Source organism: Archocentrus centrarchus, chromosome 7 (genome assembly GCF_007364275.1).
Source record: "Archocentrus centrarchus isolate MPI-CPG fArcCen1 chromosome 7, fArcCen1, whole genome shotgun sequence".
NCBI lineage: Eukaryota > Metazoa > Chordata > Actinopteri > Cichliformes > Cichlidae > Archocentrus > Archocentrus centrarchus.
The window spans coordinates 28,062,232-28,084,981 of NC_044352.1; the positions used below are offsets into that span (position 1 = coordinate 28,062,232).

A 22,750-nucleotide genomic window follows, 5' to 3' on the forward strand; every position below is an offset into this window, starting at 1 on the left:
ATTATTTTAAATAGTTTATTTCGAAAAGGTCAAACAAAGCTACATACAGGTATTCACAGTTTATTATTTTTGAGACTCTACAGTGTCTACCGCTAACATTTCTTCAGCTGTGATCTGCACTTAATCTGGGTCAAGGTCTAGTTTTTGTTTGTGCCCACATGAAAAATAGTTTTCTGTCCATTCAAAGTGACAAAATCAGCCAAATATATTAAGTGAAGAAGTCTTCTTCACTGCTCCGTCTCCGCGTTGTGGGACAAATCAGTCATATGTACAATTTATCTACATGTTTCAAATTTATGATTACAGCGAACGTTGAAGCTTTTCCTCTCTGTGGAGTCAGCCCCGTCCACTGATATAATATTGGTCCGCTGCGAGCATTGGTTCCTGGGACTCCTTCCTGCTCCTCTGCAGCTTTGGCATGATTGGAGGTGGAGGGTGACTCACAGTAACGTGGCTGCTTCTGTCTGGCTGCAAATTAAAAAGAAAATCGTGTTTATGCAAATATGCGGCACGGTTAAAGTACTTGACGTCGTGTTCGACATGACGAGCGGTTTTTCTCGAATCAAGAAAAACATGACTGACCTTAAAGAGTCTGAGTAAGGAGTGTCCCAGTGAGCATTACTTTGTATGTGCTGCTTTTAAAGTTGGTGCTTCTGGTGGCGTGAATGTGCGTTTGATCTCAAACAAGTTCCTACAAGCTGATTTTCATACCAAACTAAAACAAGTGACTACCATGCAAAAGCATAGACTTTATGGAGAAATGTAATCGGTCAGTGTTATTCATAGAAAGTTTTCATAGAAATTATTTTATTAGGCACCTACATTGCTAAGATATTCAGAAAAGGAAATGTAACACTTAATCTCATAATTTTGCTGAACGTTTATGTGCTCACAGGCAAACCATCTGGGCCAAAAAAAACCCATTTGTGAGTCTTTAAATTACACTCACATGGCCACTTTATTAAGTACACCTGTTCAGCTGTTTAACGTAAATATCTAATCAGCCAGTCACATGGCAGCAACTCCATGCATTTGGGCATGTAGACAATGTCAAGATGACATACTGAAGTTCAAACCAAGCATCAGAATGGGGAAGAAAGGTGATTTAAGTGACTTTGAACATGGCATGTTGGTGCTAGACGGGTTGGTCTGAGTATTTCAGAACCAGCTCTTGGGTTTACTAGAGATGGCGGGGGTGGCTGTGGCTCAGTAGGTAGAGCAGGTCATCCACCAATCAGAAGGTTGGTGGTTCAATTCCTGGCTGCTCCAGTCTGCATGGGTAACATCCTGAACCCCAAGTTGCTCTGCGATGCAACCGTTGGAGTGTGAATGTTAGATAGTAATGGAAGCGCTGGTGTCCATCCATCCATCCATCCATTTTCTTCCGCTTATCCGGGGCCGGGTCGCGGGGGCAGAAGCCTAAGCAGAGAAGCCCAGGCTTCCCTCTCCCCAGCCACCTCCTCCAGCTCATCCGGAGGGACCCCAAGGCGTTCCCAGGCCAGCCGAGATACATAATCTCTCCAGCGTGTCCTGGGTCTACCACGGGGCCTCTTCCCGGTGGGACATGCCCGGAACACCTCACCCAAGAGGCGGCCAGGAGGCGTCCTAATCAGATGCCCGAGCCACCTCAACTGGCTCCTTTCGATGTGGAGGAGCAGCGGCTCTACTCTGAGCCCCTCCCGGATGGCCGCACTCCTCACCTTATCTCTAAGGGAAAGGCCAGCCACCCTTCGAAGGAAACTCATTTCTGCCGCTTGTATTCGCGATCTTATTCTTTCGGTCACTACCCAAAGCTCGTGACCATAGGTGAGGGTAGGAACGTAGATCGACCGGTAAATCAAGAGCTTCGCTTTTACGCTAAGCTCCCTCTTCACCACGACGGACCGGTGCAGCGTCCGCATCACTGCAGAAGCAGCCCCGATCCGCCTGTCGATCTCCCGTTCCCTTCTCCCATCACTCGTGAACAAGACCCCGAGATACTTAAACTCCTCCACTTGAGGCAAGAACTCGTTCCTGAGCCGGAGATGGCACTCCACCCTTTTCCGGCTGAGGACCATGGCCTCAGACTTAGAGGTGCTGATTCTCATGCCAGCCGCTTCACACTCGGCTGCGAACCGTTCCACTGCGAGCTGGAGGCCCCCCCCTGATGAAGCCAACAGAACCGCATCATCTGCAAAAAGCAGAGATGAGACTCTGAGGCCACCAAGGAAGAAGCCTTCCGCCACCTGGCTACGCCTAGAAATTCTGTCCATAAAAATTATGAACAGAATCGGTGACAAAGGGCAGCCCTGACGGAGTCCAACACCCACAGGAAACAAATCCGACTTATTACCGGCTATACGGACCAAGCTCTCACTGTGGTTGTACAAGGACTGAATGGCCCGCAACAATGGGCCAGACACCCCATACTCCCGCAGAACCTCCCAAAGAACACCCCGAGGAACACGGTCGAATGCCTTCTCCAAGTCCACAAAGCACATGTAGACTGGTTGGGCAAACTCCCACGCACACTCGAATATCCTTGAGAGGATAAAGAGCTGGTCCAGCGTTCCACGACCAGGACGAAAACCGGGAGGATCAGGAGGAAGCGCTGGTGTGAATGGGTAAATGTATAAAGCGCTTGGAGTGCTCAGAGTAGAAAAGCACTATATAAGAACTAGTCCATTTACTCTCCTACTCCTAAGAACAGGAAACAGTTCACAGGGATTGGAAAAATATTACCTAGTTCGATGAATTCTGTTTCTACTGCGACTTTCAGATGGCAGGGAGCATAAACAACATAAACATGACTCCATCCTACCATGTATCGACAGGTCAGGCCGATGGTGGTGTGCAGGAAGGTTTTCTTGGCACACTTTACGGCCCCCATGTCACAAATAATCTCAAACTGGTTCCTTGAACATGACAATGAGTTCACTGTACTCAAATGGTCACCATAGTCACCAGATCACAATCCAACAGAGAGCTTTTGAGATATGGTGGCACACAAGATCTGCATCATGGACGTGTTCAGCCAACAAATCTGCAGCAGCTGTGTGATGCTGTCATCACCAAAATGTCTGAGTAATGTTTCCAGCACAAGGTTTCCAGCACAAGGTGTACCTAATGAAGTGTCATGTGAGCATATATATCGTAGCACTGCTGGCTGATAAAGTAGACGTCTCTAAAGTGCTACATGGCTGTTTTTTTAATTAACAGAAAAGTTATTTTGCACTGCTTTAAATAAAGAGCGCATATGAATCTTTAAACCTACAGCTGCTCCATCAGCGTTCCACTTGTCACACGAGCGCTCTGAAAGCAGCAAATGATCACCAGCCCTGCACTTTCCCTCAGTTTCCTGACCTGTTTAGTCTCTTTCAGTGTTACAGCCCACACAGTATTCTTTTGTGGTTCATTAAACATGTATATAATGTCACAAGGATAAAACTGTCTAACCTGTTGTAACTGAAAAATCCAGTTCTGATAATCCTCCCGGCAGGTACAGGAGACCTGCAGCGGCTCCACCAGCTCACCTAAAACCAAACAACAAACAGTGATTATATGAAATGAATCACATACATGGCTTCTTTGGACAAAAATGTGTACAGTGTACCTATCAGGTCAAACTCCAGCCGTCCAGGCAAGGCTGACCGCTCAACTGCTTTGACACTTTGTCGGGGCAGCCTGCCCTGTTAGAGATGACAGAGAAGAAAAGATGTTTTCTGGATGCTGCGCTGGGATCTCTGCTTGAAAGGTGACATGAGTTTGATGACAGGAGGGTAAACATATTACAGATATCTGCTCTCATATCATACAGAGTTGAAAGTTTAAGAACTCAGTCTGAAACCAAACAATGTGGCAGGCTAGTCCATTTTGCCAAAATCTCAATGCAGCAACTCAAAATGGTACTCAGTAGTTTGCAAGGCCCCGACATGCTTGCATGCATGCCTGACAACTGGACCCACTGCACCACCATGAGGTCTGACAATGGGTCCAAGGATTTCATCCTGATACCTTTTGGCAGTCAGGGTGCTGCTGTCTAGGTCTGTGTGCCCCTCCATGGAGACGCCTCCCCAGAACATCGCTGACCCACCATCAAACCAGTCATGCTGAATGATGCTACAGGCAACATAACGTTCTCCATGGCTTTTCTGGACCCTTTCACGTCTGTCACATGTGCTCAGGGTGAACCTGCTCTCATCTGTTAAAAAGCACAGAGTGCCAGTGGTGGATCTGCTGATTCTGGCATTCTATGGCAAATCCCAGTCGGGCTCCACAGTGCCGAGCAGTCAGCACAGGGCCCACTAGAGGACGTCGGGCCTTCAGGCCGCCCTCATGAAGTCTGTTTCTGATTGTTTGGTCAAAGAATTCACGCCAGTGACCTGCTGGAGGTCATTTTGTAGCTCGTGCATCCTGTTCCTCCTTTCACAAAGGAGCAGATACCGGTCCTGCTGATGGGTTTAGGACCTTCTACGGCCCTGTCCAGCTCTCCTAGAGTAACTCTGTGTCTGCTGGAATCTCCTCCATGATCCTGAGACTGTGCTGGGAGACTCAGCAAACCCACATATTGATGTGCCATCCTGGAGGAGTTGGACTACCCATGCAACCTCCGTAGGGTCCAGGTATGGCCTCATGCTACCAGTAGTGACACTGAGCCTAGCCACATACAAAGCTAGTGAAAAAACAGCAATGTATATATGAGTGAAAATAATAAGCAGAGGTCTCCCTTAAAATAATTTTACATTTAGTATTTAGGAATTTTCTGCTACAAAGAATGATAGAAGCAGCAGGTTTGAGGTAAAAAATGATCTACCCATGTCATACACCAAGAGAGCAAACACTGTCATAATTACTGGGACACAAGGTTATGCTGCCACAGCAGCAGAAAAGATATTATTATGTATTATTCCCATAGAGCCATTTTGCAGTACCTCATATCTTATATTCAGGTGCTTGTCAACAGATAGCAGCAGGACGTCTTGAGGGAAGAGAACCATCAGTCTTTCTTGGAGTCCCTGCAAGAACAAAGTCGGCGTGTCTCGGTTACTGTAGCAGAGTCACAATATTCCCTGTCATACCTTTCCATCTTGGCCTATTAACATACTGCTAAAATGGCATTTTAAAGGATAATTGCAGTTCATTTTTATTACTTTGGGGATTTTATCCTATTTTGTAGTTAATTACTGAGATTTGCTAATACGGCAACCTCACCTAACCTAGAGATGAAGGAGAAGACTGCTTTGTGCACTGCGGAGCACTCTCTTCTGGTGTGTTCACTTTCACTTTAGATAATCAGAACAAAGTGCAACGTGCAACACTAAGTAAAGCTTAAGTTATAATAAACCTCAAAGTGTCGGTCCAGAGCTATATTTTCTGTCTGTAATATTAGTACCACATTTGTGTAATAAATAAAGAAAATAGATCATAGCTGACAACAGTGAAAACTGCTACATGGTGGTAGAGACAGAGGTTGCATATCCTCCTTTTAGGAGGTAAGGGGAAATGGGTATGTGGGGAAATACAGGCTCTTGTCAGCTGTGGTTCAACCGGCATCATGTGGTAAATGTGGAAGGACGTGGCTCAAAATATGGCTCTTTACATTTTCTGTGAAGCCTTTGAGCCGACAGAAGCAAATGTCTTTACGTCCTGGCATATGGTTGATTTAATCTGTGCATATCTACTCGGGTCTGTAATAATTGTTTCCTTTCACTGAGCACTCACAGCACTCTTATTATTAATTTGCACGCAATTTTGTTTTTATTGCTATAATGCCTACATCATTGCCTTAAAAGATTATGTACTGTGATTCTAATAAAATGAGACTGTTTATTACCTGTCTCTGTGTGTTGATGATATGGACAATAGATAAGTAGCCCGGCTGACCCATGTGCTGTATGGGCGAGCCCTCCCACTGCCATATTGGAGCTTGTAGTAAGTATTTTTTCAGTTCTTCTCTTTTCCAGTGCTCGTCACACGGTAACTAGAGGAGAAAGATGTGAACAACATATTTACTGCCATGTAACTGCAATACTTTTGTACAGTTGTAACCAGATGTGAAACAGGTAGTCAGTACTAGATAGGAGAGAGCACAGTGGGAGGGACTCATGGGTTGCATCATGGATTTGTATCTCCTGTCTTCTAGGTGCTGCATCCATTTCTGTAGCTCTGCAGCACTGGCACATATGAACACCTTGGAGTCCATCACTGGACCTGGACGGAAGAGGGAACAGCATATATCATGCTGGGTATTTCACACCGTGTTGCACGTCTTAGCGGAGCTCGGTAATTTCCACTGACTCACTGCTGATTTCAAACATGTGTGGTGAATGTGACGCGTCCACGTCCAGAGAGACGACTTGGAAGGAAAGTCCAGAAAGGGGAAGAATGCCCTGCGAGATAAGAGAAGACTAACTTGATTTTGCTTCAGGCTCCTGTGTTAAGATTACAGTGCAGAAATTCCCCGACAACTAAACCCAACATTCCTGAATTTATATCAGTCCCTATAGACGCCTGCAAATTTAATCTGTTTCTACATTTTTTTGACATTTATGTCCTACAAGGATGTACGTGCATCCTACAAGGTTTGGAGATTTTCATCAAAAAGACTGCAGATTATTCTGGATCAGGTCTAAAGTTACAGTGAACAGTTTCCTGATTATGAGTGCCTGTTTAAGAGTTAATATCAATTCTCTGAGTGTACATGGACTTATTTTCATGTCAAGTCATCTGAGTGACTGTGATAAATGAATCCGGGCTCTCCGCTCTGTAACTTTATGTGGTCTGCCACTGTGCGGCTGAGTTACTGTGGTTCCTAAACTGTTCCACTTTGCAATAACACAGCTGATCATGGATTATCTTGGAGTAAAGAAATTTCACAAACTGACTCTTAAATTCAGTGAGCTCTTTGTAACAATCCAGTGTTTTACAAATGTTTGCAAAGGACTGTGTGGCTCGGTGCTTGAGTTTATACACCTGCGGCAGTGGGACTGAAAACAATCATGTGCTACATGGAAAATACATCTGTCCATGTAGCACGATCACCTTCTAAAGTGGTTAATGTGTTTAAAAACATTTGTTGTTTATGTCCAACACTTTGGTTTAGGTTCTTTGCATACGCATGAAAAACAATATCTGGCTCTTGTATTAACACATTAATCACTATCTTTACCAGCTGCTAGACACAACTGGCAGTCCATTATTACATTTCCAGCATGCTGCAGCTTTAACATAACACTACACTGTTCCAATAAAGCTTTCACTTCTGTGCAAGAACACGTTCACCTTAGTGTTGCAGCTACTGGTGCAGTTTTCCTCTTAACCTGTGGCATTTCTGACCACAGGTCTTAAAAAATATGAAGAATACCTCATAAATGAAGTCTTGTCGAGAGTGGTCCAGAGAAAGGATCAGTAGGTGAAAAGAGAACAAAACCAGGAAGTGTTCACGGGTTTCCTGCAGATGTGATGCAGAGTTCACAGGATTGAACCATTTTCAGACAGTTTTATTAGAGCCTCATAAACACATGAGCAGGTCTGATCCTAAAAGTTAAAATGACTTTACAGGATAGACCCAAATGACGGGTATGTACATGACTAGAGTCAAACAAAGAGGCAGTGAGCAAGTTGCTGAAAACATTTTTGGATTATTTCCCACAAAGAAAGGTGATTTTTCTCATTACAGCAAGAAATAAAACATTAAAATCTTCTTTAGTGGCCTGGCTGAATTCATGGAGGAGCCTCACACATGAACTTTCTCACTCCTTTGTGTGGTGCCACGTTACCTGCGTGTAGCTGATGTAGAGAGACACCAATGAGGAGTGGATGATCTCTCCATACGTGTGGGCAGGTTGGCCCTCCCAGCCCCTGATTGGCTGCTGGGAGTATATCCTGTGGTGGAGCTCATCCATGCTCTTTCCCCACAGCGCCACCTACAGACACAAAAACATGTCGGCTCCTGTTTGTGGATCATTTCACATCTCTTATTTTAAATGGCAGCAACATTTAAAATTGCAGGATTCTCCTTTTGAATAGATTTTTAAAAATGTTTTTCTGGTGTGTGGCCATTTCCCCATTTTCCGCTGCCTTGTGTCACTGTATTTATTTATAATCAGGATTAACACATGGCCACATGTCCCACAGAGTCATGCATTACACAGCAAAATTCACTGTCGCAAGCCTTTAATTGCTGTCTTTAAGCAAAATGTTGGACAACTAGGGGAATTTAACAGCTTAATTTTTTTTTAAAACTGTATGTTTGTTTAAGAAACAAATACACAAAGAAAGTGTTACTTTGTAAGACTTTGAATCAAGTCTGAAAACTCAAGTTGTGCCTAGCAGTGTTTCCTCCCTCTTTTATTTCCTGTAAAGTTTGAATCACACCACAATATCTCACCGCTGCAGTGGAAATTCCTACAGCACACGGCGTCTCGTCTCACTCTGCCTGAGCCCCAACCTGTGTTAGTGTTCACCCAGACTCAACCCTCAACCACACGGTGTTCTGAGTGTGAAAAGTGCCCGATCAAAGTGTCAGGATGTTTCTTTGTCAAATACCAAGCGCACACATAGCGACCTCTTTTTTCATGTGTGGTGTTGAAGGTCTGCGCGGTGGTGGCTCAGGCTGCTCGTCTCTGCTGTTCCTCACGCACAGCTGAAGTCTGGTCTCTCCCAGGCTCCACACACTGAAAACACACACACACCTTAGCACATTTTGTTTTGTATCTCTTGCTCACTGAAGATGCATTTATTATAACTCTATGGACATTTAGCATGTATAGAAAAATGGCAGATTTTTGAGTATAATTGTGCAAAGTAGAGATTATTTCATATCATTTTTTAATAACTTCATTAAACTCCACATTTGGTTTTGCATGATTCACATTTTAAAATAATCCCAGTTTATCTCATACTGGGCCATGAAACAAGTGAAATTTTGTGCCTGTGATGATAGTAGTAGTTATCCTCTCTCTCATCATTTACAGATTTAAGAGCGTACATTTGACACAAAGTCGGAAGAAGAACAATGGGTCCCTTAAATTGAATTGAACATTTATTTTTTCAAGAATCTAAATTTCTGAGAGGAAGATATCAAATGATTGAGGCAGCTGGTTTGACCATGTATAATAAGAATATTCACCACAAAAAATAAATGTATAGATACGCTCACTTTATTACACACTCTGTTAGGTACACCTGCTCAACTGCTCATTAATGCAACTATCAGCCAATCACATGGCAGCAAACCAGTGCATTTGGGCATATGATTGTCTGAATGTGGAAGAAAGTCCCAGACAGGCTGGTCTGAGTATTTGAGAAACTGCTGATCTACTGGGATTTCCCTACACAGCCATCTCCAGGGTTTACAGAGAATGGCCCTAAAAAAGAGTAAATATCCAGCTAGCGGCAGCTCTCTGGGCAAAAATGCCTTGTTGAGCTCAGAGATCAGAAGAGAACTTTCCAGACTGCTTTGAGCTGACTGGAAGGCAACAGTAACTCAAATAACCACTTGGTATAACCAACTGTATACAGAAGAGCATCCCTGAATGCACAGCACATCGAACCTTGGATTAGATGTGCTACAACAGCAGAAGACCACACTGGTTTGGGTTGCCGATGGTGGCGGTACAGTAGTGTGGGGGATATATTCTTGGCATACTTTCGGCCCCTTAGTACCATGGCATTGTTTAAATGGTACAGCCTACCTGAGTATTGTTGTTGTCCAATGATCTAAGTGATCTGGTGCTCAAATTTTATGGGACTTTTTTTTAAATTATCAAACTCTGTGTTTTATACTCCTCTGGGTGCATCCTATTATAAAGTTTTACAGGCTGAATAGTTAAACAGGTTTTAGGCTATAGTAACAAGGTCAAAATCAGTTTACTATGCCAATCACTGGGTACTAAGCAAACATTATAAGACATCTTTAAAACACACACCTCTGTGTGTGTTATGAAATACAAACATAAGTGGTTTTCCTGATAAGCAGTTATAATTAAACAGCCACATATAAGAAGCAGAAGCTCCAGTGGTGATTAGCTTCAGCTAATCCCCCCCGCCTTTGAACGAGAGGGGATTTGTCCCGCCCTTACTCTGTATTAAACCCCTCCATGCTTCAACCATTGTCTTACAGTAATCTGCTAATCACATCAGTGCAGCATCACTGAGCACCCAAGTTCATGTTGAGTAAATAGGAGCCAATTAGCTCTCCTGTCTTGTGTTTCCATAGGGCGCCGATGGGCACAAAATCACACTGATGTAATTTGTTGTTCTGCAGTTGTTTTCTTGATGATTGAATGATTTAAAACCTGGAAGTTTTCTTTGTGACAACACATCCTGTTACTGTCAAAACAAGTGTGGAGTGTGTACGGTGTATCCTGTACGTGATCGCACTGAATGTGCTGCAGAGTGTGCATGGATTGTGCATGAGGCTCTTGTGTTTTTACATTAAAATGTGACAAATGAAATGCCACTGAAAACCACAGAGGTTAAAAGAGAAGCGGCTTTCTTTTCACTTTACAGCCTGTCATCACTTCCTCCAAAGCACAAAAAAAACAAAAAAAAACCCCACATTTAAACTAACTTTTACACTTCAAAAATACTGACTGAAATACATATTTTGGTATTCTTTTGTTCTTATTCCAATTGTAATTTTTTCAGGCTCAAGCTACAATAAAATAAAATAAATACATTTCCTACCAGTGTTTAATTACTGAACAGCTCCTACCTTTTAACAGTAACCTTGCATTTGTGTCTTACCCTAAATTGTCTCCGGGGAGTTCCAGAAGCTCAATCTCATCAGGGCCCACCTCGTCCACTCCAGTATGCCTCTGGGTCACACTGCAGCATCCCATGACGGAGAAGGAGTCTGTCCCTCTTTACCTTGCCTCAGCTTCTGTTCCACACACTGAGCACCATCTGTCTAGACAATCACCCAGTTTGTGCGTGCCACATTAAAACCAAAGAGATAGCAAAAAAATGGGGGGGTGGTTGGGTTTAAAAGAGGATATTGTGCTCAGGAGCAGGGGATGAGGAGGCAGGGTGCTGCTAAGCTCTAGTTCCCCCTTTTGCCAGCATGCAGCGTATATTTCCATAGAGCCCCGAAAACAAAAAGCTTTTGAAGAGGAATTGAAGAAAAAAGTGGCAGGTTTTTGTTGAATCGCAGCGTAGTAGTTGTTCCTTCCTTCCTGTCAGTTGGCTGTCGGCAGATGACTGAGCAGCTTCCTATTTTACACTCTGAACCTACTGTGGGAACCTGCTAATGCATCAGCATGATAAATGAAAACTATTTTGTCACTAAAAGACAAGCTCACCAAATGAGGGTTAAAAAATAAATATATCATACCTCCTGAAGTTGATAAGACAAGCTTTCCTCCTTGTTGTGAAACGTGTGAATGAAGTGATTATCTTATTGGGAAAGATGGGGCCATGCCTGTCTAGTTTACATGCGCCGAACTTGAATGTGCATAGTCGAGAGAGATAATTATGAGTTATGACACAGAGAGGTGAAGGGCTGCAGTCAAAACAAGCTACAGTAACTGTAGTGAGTGGAGCCTTGTGTTGATCTTCCTGGTTAGAGTTGCAATAAGGTGGTGGGAGGGTTTGCACACAATCAGGTCTGAATGTTTTGCCACAGGTTAGAAGCTGCTCTGCTGATGCAACTTCATGTCAGATGAGCGAGTGATGTATTTGAGAATGAATGACGCACGCATTAATTAAGCAAAACAAAGAAAATGTGGTTTTGAAACAGTTTTTTTTTTTTTTTTGTGACAACTTTCTTACCAAACATCGGGGGGGGGGGGGGGAGAAGCCAGCTGATATTGTTGATGATGAATACATTCTTTATTGACGCATTTTCCAGAGTATTTCTCTTAATAGCTTTAAAAAGCACAGGGGGCTTTTTATACCGCAGCTGTCTGCATAAAATTTATCACGGTTCCTCTTTTCTTTTCTACACTAAGCTCCTTTTATCCTTTTAAATTGTTTTTCATGTTCATTCCTACACACAGGAGTTCAGGTCACGGTATCCCAGGAGAGTCACAGACAGGCAGAGCAATGGTTACAATGGTCATCTCGAGCCTTTAAATGGACATTCAAAGTACATTTGCTTAGCTTGATGCCTGGGCATTCTTGCAGCAGTTTCTTTGCCGCTGTATAAACGTGGAGGCCCCTGACTCATGATGACTTTGTGAAGTGCTGGGGGGACGGTGACCAGACATTGACCTACTCCTTCGTTTTGGAAGCGCTGAAACATTTACAGAATTATCAGGGAATGCCGAGGGCACACCTTTGACCTCCGTCCCAGACGTACACCTCCTGGGTTTAGTCTTTTGTGGCTCTTTGGTGGTTTTCTGGAGTTCAGGGCTTGGGTTGCTGCTGCTATAGAGAAGCACAAACTCCCTCTGACTGACCAAAGGAAAGATCTTCTGCCTAGAACCAGCTTTCTTGAAGATCTCCAGAGTCAAATCTAGAGAGGAGCATGAAACAGCAAACAGACTTATAGATAGAAGAAAAAACTTTGGGGTGTTGTGACACATCAGCCTATTTACCATGTGAATTCTCGCCATAACACATGCACTAAAGGGAACTGTGACTATGCCATTTAGACTCTAAATAAAATGTGATAAAGTATTTGGTGGCGTGGTATTAACACATGCTCAATTTGAGCTTCTGGCCTGCAAAATTGTGTCATTTGTGTTTTCAGAACTTGCCTAGCGTCTCGACAACAACACTGGGTATCACCTCCTTCAGCACCTCGCAGTTCGTATGGAGAGCTGGATTACAGTTCATCTCCAGCAGCCACACCTACAGTATTAGGAATACACACGCTTAACGCACATGCGGGACACTGTTTACCATTCACATTACCAGAAATGTCCCACCCACCTTGAAGTCCTCATCAATCAAGAAGTCACAGCCGATCAAGTCAAAGAAGCCCAGGCGGCAGTCGAGCTTGGACTTGACGGCGAAAAAGCACTGGGTCATGATCTGCTGCATGCGCTTCTGATGCATGGAGGGAGGGGAAATAAGTTGTTCATTAGGCATCAGAATGATTTTATGATTTCTGTACTAATGACTGGCTTGTTTGACCACTTCAAATAAAAACACAACTGCGTATAGATCAAGCTTTTGTAAAGGAAAATAAACTTCTGTGGGTGACTGTACATACTCTCAAGTGTTTCACAGTTAAGAGTTAAAAAAGGCTAAAAAAATGCACTGTACCATTTGTTACTGCAAAACACTGTGAAAAAAAAAAACAACTCATTGTAGTGATGAGATGATGCGTCCTCAGACAGGAGTGAGCTCATCCAAACTTAACCACAATCTCAATTAGCTGCAAGTGCCAGCAACCATCATTATAATGGTAATTGGTCCCTGAGAGCTACAACACAGCACTCACTGCAAAGGCGCCCAGCACCCAGTCCCTGGGCAGATCCTTGGCAACCTGAAACCTGTCGTTGACGTAGGTGTTAAAGCTCTCCATGGACCACACAGTGTCCTCCTTCAGTTGGCTGTACAGAGGGTTCTTCTTCTGCACGTACTGTAAATGAACAGCAGGGGGACCAGAAACACACGAAGAAGTCAGCAGAGGCAGGTAGGAAGTTTGCGCCACAGCAAATGCCTGATCTTTCTAACTTTCCCGGAAATAATGTGGACACGTGGTGTAAAAAAGGATGAGCTGCAAGTATTACTCTAAATCAAACTGCTGTTTTCCAGCTAAACAGTATGTGTAGCAGGTTTAATATCTGGCCTGCACATCAAACTAATACGTGATTCTGAATCAAGCTGAAATATAAAATGAACCGAGGTCGAAGTCTCCTATGTGCTTGCCATGCTTCAGTTACAGTGATTTGTGCATTGTGCTGAATATGGACAATAAAGCGGATTATTTCTACTCTCTGTGGAAATGCTTGTGCACTCTAGTTAAAATAATGATGATTTAAAGTGTTTCCTCTAACAAGCAACCAGTATAGATCATTTCTACACACCATCTGCAAATCAGGCCCAGCATCACACAAAGGTCATTCTATTGCAATAGCCAGGACTCATTTCTCTCCATATATATAAGCTGACACATGGTTTCAGAACACGTTCGGCCTCATTATAAGCACCACTGGAAGTACCTGCTTTCTAACTTCTCCTCGCCGCATTTTTTTAATAGCTGACTGAGTTCTAAGCAGATTATTGTAAAACCAGTGTGGGAGTTCTTGATTTAGACTTTGACCTTCCAGTTAACTCTTCATATTCAGGCAGCGTATATCTAGAGTAGGGCTTTACCTGATTGGTCAGGTGGGTTGAGAGGTTCTTGGAGTTGGGGTCATAGAGGTCACAAGTCAGTCGCACGTATCCATGCCGGAAAAAGACCATGTACGGTGCAGTGCACGCGATGAGAAGGTAAGAGCGCACATCAAACTTTTTCCCTTTCAGGAGCATCGGGTTCTGGATGTAACTGAGGGCAAAACGGAGATCTACCTTCAGGATCACAAACAACTTCAAAGGCTTCAAAGGCCAGAAGCTGTTAACATGAATGACAGACAGGTGACTAAACAACAACAGTATCATTTTTATGGTTCTTTATCATTTGCTCATCTTATTTTAGAGCAATAGTGCTAAAAAAGATTAAACCTCCCAGCTGAAGCAGAGACTTTCAGCCGAAGGGGAAAAAAACACTTTTTGAAACCTGTTGATGCTTTAAAAAAAACAAAAAAAAACAGTGTGCCAACCCTAAAAAAATCCCCAATCCAAACAGGCACAAAATCAACAAAAATAGAATAATATCCTTACTACTAGGAGCTGCAAGTGTGAGTGGTACTAATCTTAACAACCCGTGTTCACCCACTGTTGGACAACGTGAGCCTGTGGCTGGCGATACTGCGTTTTTCTGTTGGTCTGAGGGTTGTCCATGTGCTGCAGCTTCAGCCTGAAGGCATCTATGTCCTCCTGGCTCTTCAAAAGGAAGATCCCTCTTCCCTGGTTCATACTCGTAGGCTTACAGATCCACATGCGACTCTCATTGTTGCTCGCACCTGGCAACAGTAACAAACTTGCATCAAATAATGTACAATACCTGAACAGGCATCAAATCTAGAGTGCCAGATCCATCTGACTGTTTCTTTTTCTGTACTGTTTTTAAACTTTTAATCCTACGTTCAGGTATTCATCAGTTTTACCAATAAAGTCGGTGTTGTGTGAAATCACGTTTTAGTTGCACTTTTCACCACTTTAGCAACTGTTTAAATCTGAAATCTGTGTGGAGCACGATGCAGTGATTGAAGAATAAAGTTAATCTGCTAAACACTACAGCTTTCAGGAACGTATGCAGGCAGTTGTGTTTTATTTATGAAAATAAACAGTGTATATTGTGCACTACAATCAATGACAATACCCAAGATACAGCTGCTCACGTGTTGGTGCATCACTATGAATAGTGTGATGTTACACTCTGATGGGGACATTGAAAACTATACTGAGTGCTTCTACTTCTAGAGCTTAAACATTTGTACATCTTAAGGAAAATGGTGAAGACTGGACTTCATATTTAAGGGTTTCTGCATATATGACACCACCCCTGTCAGTGATGGTGCAAAATTATGATTCTCACAATCTCAAGTTACAAACAAAAGCATTTTTTTCCTGTTAAAAAAAAAAGTCACAAAAAAAACAAAACAGTGAATAAGCTGTCTTAGAAGAGATGCCAGCATAGGCTGTCTTTAATTCTCATATATTTATATTAGGTTTGGTTCTGTTTCAGTTTTCCTTCCCTTTTCCACAAATTCATCACCCACAGATTTAAAGCAGCTGTCTGTATCCTTCTCCTGTTTACTTAGTGATAATCGTGTTTGTCAAAACCTGCGCACAACTTCACTCATCATGCTGTTTGCCTGTAATTACTACAATCAGTATTTTTTATTAAAAAAAGACAAAAACTGAGATTTCATCTCCAGTGTTTATCATAAGAAAAGTTTTTAACTTTAATATTAAATGTATTTCATTCGGCACTCAGATCCTGCAGAGCGTCTCTCCTCGTGTTTGCGTCTCAGCCCTGCCCTCTGCTGACTCATCTCCATGGCAACAGCATGTTTCCCTGGTGATTTTATCAGGGCCTTATGGGAGGTGAAGTGCATTATTTTCCAGCGTCCACAGCCTCTTGATTAAACACTCACCAGGGCGACTGTTGTCTTAACGCTACCCAGGACAAACGATTCTCTTTCTTTTCACTGTTGGATGCATGACCCAACACGCACGTCAAGTTTGATTTATGTCATTTTAAACCTGCAAACTAAAGGCTGTTCCAGTTAAACCAGTACTGTGCTACTGTTGTATAGCAGTGTTAATGCGTAAAAGGTTATCATAGGTGGGTGAGATGTCAATTACCGGCCTGCTGAGCAAAAAAAGCCTCTCTGTCTTCCCTCAGGTCCATGCGGAAGGTAGTCGGTATGAACTCTTCTAATTTCAGCCTCCTGTAAAATATGACAGAACAAGAGGAAGAAGGAAGCCCATGTGGATGTCTGTGGACTGGACTGTGGGAGAACTGGCACTGAGGCAAGAAATTAAATCAAACTAAGTCAGGCCACAAACTTAGAAAGTCTTTGGTACACCACAGCAACATCCTTCTGTTCTGTTCATCTATCCTTTGTATCACATGCGCAGATTTATTTCAAACCCCAAATTGAATATTTATTTACACTGACTGAGTCGAGCTATGCAAATTAATTTTTTCCTGAAGAACTGAAGGAAGTTCAGAAAAATAAGTGTAAATCCCCACATGTAGTCTAAAATATGGTATTTGCTGCTGTTTACTGCTATGATTCATTCATCTGTTTCTTCACAAGCGCCGAAACATTTTCCAGCATTAGTATAAAACTCTATTTACATACTTTTCATTCTGTTTGTAGAATCTGAAGTATATTAATCTTAATACGATCGCCTGCAATCGCCTATAATACAAGAAAAACACACCAAAAAATATATCATTAACAACTGGCCAACATGAACACCAGTGGGCTCTGTGGATAGGAAGCACTTGTGACTCTCTTTATCCTTATCACAGTCCAGAGTCAGCTTTGAAAAACTACAGCAAATATTGACAGTTGTACTTCCTCCAAATCAAAACAGTATTAGAAAGCAGATAAAAGCTTTAGGATAATGAGCAACTGACAACGCCGCGATCAAACCAGTTCAAAGATGAACTTTTCAGCTTCAACTCCACTACATTTTCTGCATTAGAACTAAAGCCCAACAAAAGCTGCATCTGTTTTACAAACAGGGACAGGGGCCTCTGAAGAAACTGTTAGCTTTGTCCTACTTTGGTTTCTGAGATCATAATACGTTGGTAAGTGATAAATAGTTGGCAGATATGTTTTCCCCTTTTTCTGGTCTTTTGCCAAAGACAAACTGTCGAACTGAGCTGCTTGTTGTCCTAGCGTCAGTCTTTACACCTGACATCTGACACTTCCTGCTCTGAAGCAGAGGTTCGCACAATAAACTTTCTTTCTCTCTAGAGATGAAGGTGCAAAGAGATTTCACACTCAGCATATACCACACATAATTCTGCACAGCAAAGGTAAACCATAAAAGAGACGCAGGATTTTAATGTGTGCGGCTATCAGTGAAGCTTTATCTTCACTGCATGTTTCTGTTTCATTCTCTTTTCGAAACATGTTTCAGACACGTTACCCACTGATTTAAATAACCAGGTTATAAAATAACTCATTTACTATTAATAATTAACCACTGATCTAACTGAAACGCAGAGCCCGTGTGATTCAGTGGAGAGGCCTGATTTTTCGATGAGGTGATTTGCCGTGTTTATTAAATAGTTTCACAGGCTGATATGGTTTTAAATCACTGTTTACAGAGGAGGGCTTCTATTGAGTCACAATAATGGTACCAGATGGGAGCTGGGAGATTTGACACAGCTGTAAAATCTGTCTGCTTTTACGAGATACAACCATTTTGGATAAGAGAGAGACAAAGAGAAGGGAAGGAAAATATCTGTCCAGCTTACCTAAGTCCTTGAACGTGGCAGACTCTGCTGCTCACTTGCTCATACTGTCGCAGGCTGCTGAGGAGGCCAATCTTAGTGGTGAGCACCTTGTTATTGGGAATCTGGTACATCAGCTGTTTGCCTGGGAACAAAAGATGAGGATTTTTCTCATTTTCATTCTGCGAATGGAACATAATAAACCTTCTTTTCACTAAGAGAAACATTAGTTAGTTCAGATACCTGTATGCCTAGTTTTACTACATTGCCTCTCTTTGGCTAAGCAACAAAGTGGCACATTTTAATTGCAGGACCTTGTTGTAAACTAGCTGCAGACGATATCCTGTGCATGCCCAATACCTTCTCTGAAGTTGGAGTACTGGGCTGGTGATTTGGTCTCGCACCACTTGAGATTGAAATCCTTTCTGTCCTTGTTGTAAATCCTTTTCCATCCTCTGCTCTCACAGTAATTGCTCACTCTGAAGGAAAAGTCCCAAAGGAAATCACTTATTCTTTAATCACACCACAAACAAGAAGTAAGGGGTCACATTAGAAAAGGCTTAGATTTACAAAGGGCCCAAAGTAAAAGCTATACCATGCCATTTTTTATACTAATGTTAAAGCAAATCTACTTTAGAATGATTATTTTTGAAATTGGACAACTTTCCATCTTCATACTAACATTTTTGCCCCATTGGTTCCTCCAAAGTAGTAAAAAGGCCCAGGCCCCCGGGGCTCCTCTATCTGCCTCTCCCTGCCCCTGGCTGACAAGTCCCCTCGTTTGGACCTCCGAAGGCGTTGCGCCAATATGCTCAGACCTGATATTTTTAAATACACAAGCACATTACCAATTCAGTTATTTATAACACAAAAGTAGAATATATTAGTGAATTCAAATAGTTGTTTGAGTCTTTTTATTTTAAAGGATTAAAATGTATTTTTGTGTGCTGAAATAAAGGATCGCCATACGGACAGAATTGAAAATAAGGTGCCCTCTCGACCTCACACACACCTCCACTTTGATTCTCCTGGTTGACAGACAAGTGGGAAAATGTCTCTTTCTTTTTCCAAGTCTGTGTCTCTTCCCGTGGGACCTGCTCCACTGCACTGGCTGATGTCACTACCTGTACACCAATATGGCCAGGTGACAGCTGCTGTTCTCTTCCCGGTCCATCGTTCCTCAGACATCCTGCAAGCCGGCTGTATCCAAAGGAAACTTCCGTTTCCTCCTTTTCTTTCCCTTGCAGCTTCTCCAGCCTGGTCTCTGCTACATCCTGACCCTTGCTGCAGGGGTCAACTGAGCACTTTGATGCCATGACCTTCCTCTGGCAAAGATCGCTGGGGGTCATTTATTATTGATCCATTAAGTGGGCGGAGCTCTCTTGACACACACTGAGCCTGCTGATACAAAGATCAGAATAAGAGGAAGAGAAGAAGTGCTGTAGTGTATTCTTTAGTCATAGTATTGTTCCTATTTGGTATGATCCAGTGAGGTATTTTTCCTGCCCCTCTAAAAATATTCTTTTACTATTATATTATCTGTACTTGATGGATGCTGTAGGGTAGCCTGGCATAAGTTTTAATGATAATGGCAGAGAGTGAGGCTTAACATATATTGTTCCAAAAGTGTAAGTTAATTACGCAACAGCCTAAACTGCTGATTTGATCTATATTTGTCAGTGTTGGTCATTTAAAGCAATCTCTTTACACCGAAGTCAAAACACCAAGAGTCCCTTGAAAAGCTTACAATGTGATGACATGTGATGTCAAATATCCCTAAACACGGTATGACATTGCAGCACCGTGTCACCAGCCCTCTACAATGGAGAAAGTAAGTAAGCATCTTCGGATGGCCTATTTCCTTTACCAACAGTATATAATCAGACTGAAATCCCAATCTAGCTACTGTATATTACAGTGTTGCCAGGTCCGCTTATTATGAGTGACTTTGGGCTTGTTTTTTTCTAAAGTCGCTGGCAAATCTCGTGAGTCGCGGGTTGCGGTTTTTTGCGCTTGCTTTTGAACGTCAAGTTGCTTATTTGGGCTTGACTTTCTTTCCGAGTGAAACTCGTTGATTATCTCTCGGCGCCCCATAACAAAGCAAAAGACGAGTGGTAGGTAGTTTGTCCCTTCCAAGCCCCCGTTTCCTGTTTATCGTTCCCGCCCATGTTGACCGGGTGCACTCACAACAGCCCAGAGTGAGGAGGAAGGATGAGAATGAGCTCCAGTAAGTGGGGAAAATATAGAAAAAAATATAATAAATATAATAACGAATTGTGTCCGCAAACACTTCAGAAAGTAGCTGCGGTACTGAAGAGAGATGTATCAGAGACATTCTTCAGATTTTGCAAGTGTGAAATATGTGCTCACCATGCTGATTTAATGCAACGTGCTAATACCGAGAAGCACACAAAAAGACTGCACCCTTCTCTTCTATGAGGCTAAGAAACATGGATTTCACTGCTCCAAAACACAATGATACAAAACAAAGAAATGAGCTATACTGCATTGGAGCTATACTGTTTAAAAACGGCCTCAGTTTTACACAATGTTGTGAAATTGCCAGTTGAGCTGATTTTGGGCTTGTTTTCATAGAGCTGGTTTCTATCGCAAGATCTGGCAACAGTTATATAAGCTTCTCAACAAATGTATGATAAATAATTGTATGACTTTACTTTGTGTTGTGGTTTAATGGTTTAATAAGGAATTCAGCTCTGGTGGCTGTTTGCTGCTAGCCAATTTAGCCTTTGAGTCTTGTTTTGCCTGAATAATTTAAATGTAAACATGAATGTAACACAAAAATTAATTTATGTAGGAAAGCAGGAACTACTATACCGTAGCTATATTCAAAAGTTAAAAGATTTACCTGCACCTACAGCTTCACACACAGACACCAGGGCTCCCTGAAAAACTTGTCAGCTTACTCTTCTTCAGCCAAGTGTACTCAACCTTGTAGTCCAACTGCAGGGCCAAGACAAACAGTAAGCCCAGAGACTGAAGGACAGAATTGACAGGGGGGGCAATCACATGGTCTGCCTGCAGTTTGGTCTAAAGTTAGCCACAGTATCGTGCAATGAAAGCAAGAAAACCCACAAGACTAATGTAAACAATCACCAGTTACTCGGGTAATGGGACCCTTGGCAACAGTTGTCACTTGTAGATTGAATCTTAGAACAACTGTGGCTGAAGACAAACAAACAAGTCAAGATTATGTATCCCACACAAACTCCACCTCTGGGTTTAGCTTCATTCAATATTTATGGCCTGTAAGCCTCTGTTGCGTGAACCCTATGGTAACATGAGAGCAGTGTGTCAATCAAAACAGATTTGCCAGTTTTCCAGGGTGACTCAGTGTCATTAAAATATAAAAATATTTAAAAAAAAATCTTTTCAGGGGACATGTGTTACTGTAGCTACATTGGTATCCATCTTATACATGTGGACTACCCCATATCTTTAGGTTAAATATGTAATGTGAGTAATACTATAAGAAATGTGAATAGATAAACTAATTATTTGTATAATTTTAAAATTACTGGATAATACATAGTAACTTAAGCTGTAAGTAAACTCAAGCACGTCATTAAACTAAGACACTACTTTAATGCAAACATCAGTTTATTGTATAACTACTTCATGCAGCTGAACTATTCGTGATTCTTCCAGACATCATCATTAATCATAAAGTCTAGTGCCAAATCCAGCAGCAGGTATGCTGTTGAGCAACATAGCATTAGTCTCCTCGCATGGCAAATCCACTAATCACCTTCTGTCTCAGTGATTTGACTCTGGGGGAAACACCCAGGCCCAGCTATGGATGGCAATTATGCATAATCTTCTCTCTTCCTCCAAACAGCCTGATAATTGACAGGGGTGGGTGCCTCTTAGACCCAGCACGCATGCAACCATATAATTACACATACAGCGGGGTAACCGTGCACAACATAGGCACACCATGAGCACACATATGCGCCAAAGTACTGTGCATTTTACATCAGGTTTTGGTTTGACTAACCAGTTACCATGTGTAAGCTGATGGGATGATAAGTTGCAATAAGAATTTTTCTAGTAACCAAACTGGGAGTCAGAGTGACTTTGGGTCTAATGATCTGGTTCATTTTTCATTTAGATCACGACCCAATTAGATAATTTTGCTCTATGTTAAATTAAATGTAGAAGAAGGAAGTCACGGATCTGATCAGCTCAGTTATATATGCACATATTGCTGTACAACTGTAAATGTCCAAGTGCAAAATACCAGCTATAAGAGAGCACTGCTTGGCAATAAAATAAACTAATCCAGCCACAATACCCCAGTTGTTAGGAGGACTCCCGTATTCTTGTTTAACAGAGCTTTGTGTGGAGCCAGTGTGAGCCACACCTTGATAAAGAGCCGCCATCTGATAGACACACTGTGTAAAGTGCTGCGTAGGTGGACAAAGAGAACAGGCTTGTTTTACAGCCCTGCCGACCTCATGGTTCACCATCTGCCAAGAGACTGTGTACATTTGTGTGTGTGTGTGTGTGTGTGTGTGTGTGTGTGTGTGTGTGTGTGTGTGTGTGTGTGTGTGTGTGTGTGTGTGTGTGTGTGTGTGTGTGTGTATATCCTTGTATAATCAGTGTTGCCATACTTTTTTTTTGTATTGTATATTTCACAATTTATATTTGAATTCATAGCTTTCCTGTTTTTATTTGACCTTCATCTGATAGTAAAGGGCATAAGAAATGGGACACTTTTTTACTTTTACTTTTATTTTCTTTACGTCAACGTAGTTTAACTTTCTGTAGGTGGTGCTA

General features: G+C 42.3%; 2 protein-coding genes and 1 long non-coding RNA gene across 3 annotated transcripts in view; 1 reads left to right on the forward strand and 2 right to left on the reverse strand.

Moving 5' to 3' along the window:
- Positions 1–24: 24 nt before the first annotated feature.
- Positions 25–11,578, reverse strand: LOC115782778 (probable pleckstrin homology domain-containing family N member 1). The gene is made up of 11 exons (XM_030733191.1): positions 10,729–11,578; positions 8,546–8,654; positions 7,758–7,904; positions 7,343–7,429; positions 6,281–6,368; positions 6,053–6,189; positions 5,813–5,959; positions 4,911–4,994; positions 3,593–3,668; positions 3,436–3,512; positions 25–468 (listed from the first exon to the last, which is right to left on the reverse strand). The coding sequence occupies exons 1-11, from the start codon at positions 10,821–10,823 to the stop codon at positions 337–339; spliced, it is 1,179 nt and encodes a 392-aa protein (XP_030589051.1). The 5' UTR covers positions 10,824–11,578; the 3' UTR covers positions 25–336.
- Positions 11,579–11,792: 214 nt separating this feature from the next.
- ttll10 (tubulin tyrosine ligase-like family, member 10) lies at positions 11,793–21,114 on the reverse strand. Its single transcript, XM_030732794.1, is given in 13 exon segments — positions 11,793–12,186; positions 12,189–12,436; positions 12,681–12,774; positions 12,856–12,972; positions 13,370–13,510; positions 14,248–14,419; positions 14,810–14,996; positions 16,345–16,430; positions 17,978–18,098; positions 18,314–18,432; positions 18,636–18,771; positions 18,966–19,351; positions 20,820–21,114. Coding segments are annotated over 12 exon segments (1,800 nt in total). The 5' UTR covers positions 19,303–19,351; positions 20,820–21,114; the 3' UTR covers positions 11,793–12,144.
- The window catches only part of LOC115782569 (uncharacterized), a 43,247-nt gene continuing 40,605 nt past the window's right edge, over positions 20,109–22,750 (forward strand). The window contains exon 1 of the long non-coding RNA XR_004020163.1: positions 20,109–20,180. This is a non-coding gene — a long non-coding RNA (uncharacterized LOC115782569). The remainder of the gene's footprint in view (positions 20,181–22,750) is intronic.

Coding starts and splice junctions, on each gene's coding strand:
- LOC115782778 (XM_030733191.1), bottom strand. CDS start 10,823: ATGGGATGCTGCAGTGTGACCCAGAGGCATACTGGAGTGGACGAGGTG. Junction 7,430..7,757: donor TCTACATCAGCTACACGCAG/GTAACGTGGCAC, acceptor TCACATCTGCAG/GAAACCCGTGAACACTTCCT. Junction 4,995..5,812: donor TCATCAACACACAGAGACAG/GTAATAAACAGT, acceptor TTGTTCTTGCAG/GGACTCCAAGAAAGACTGAT.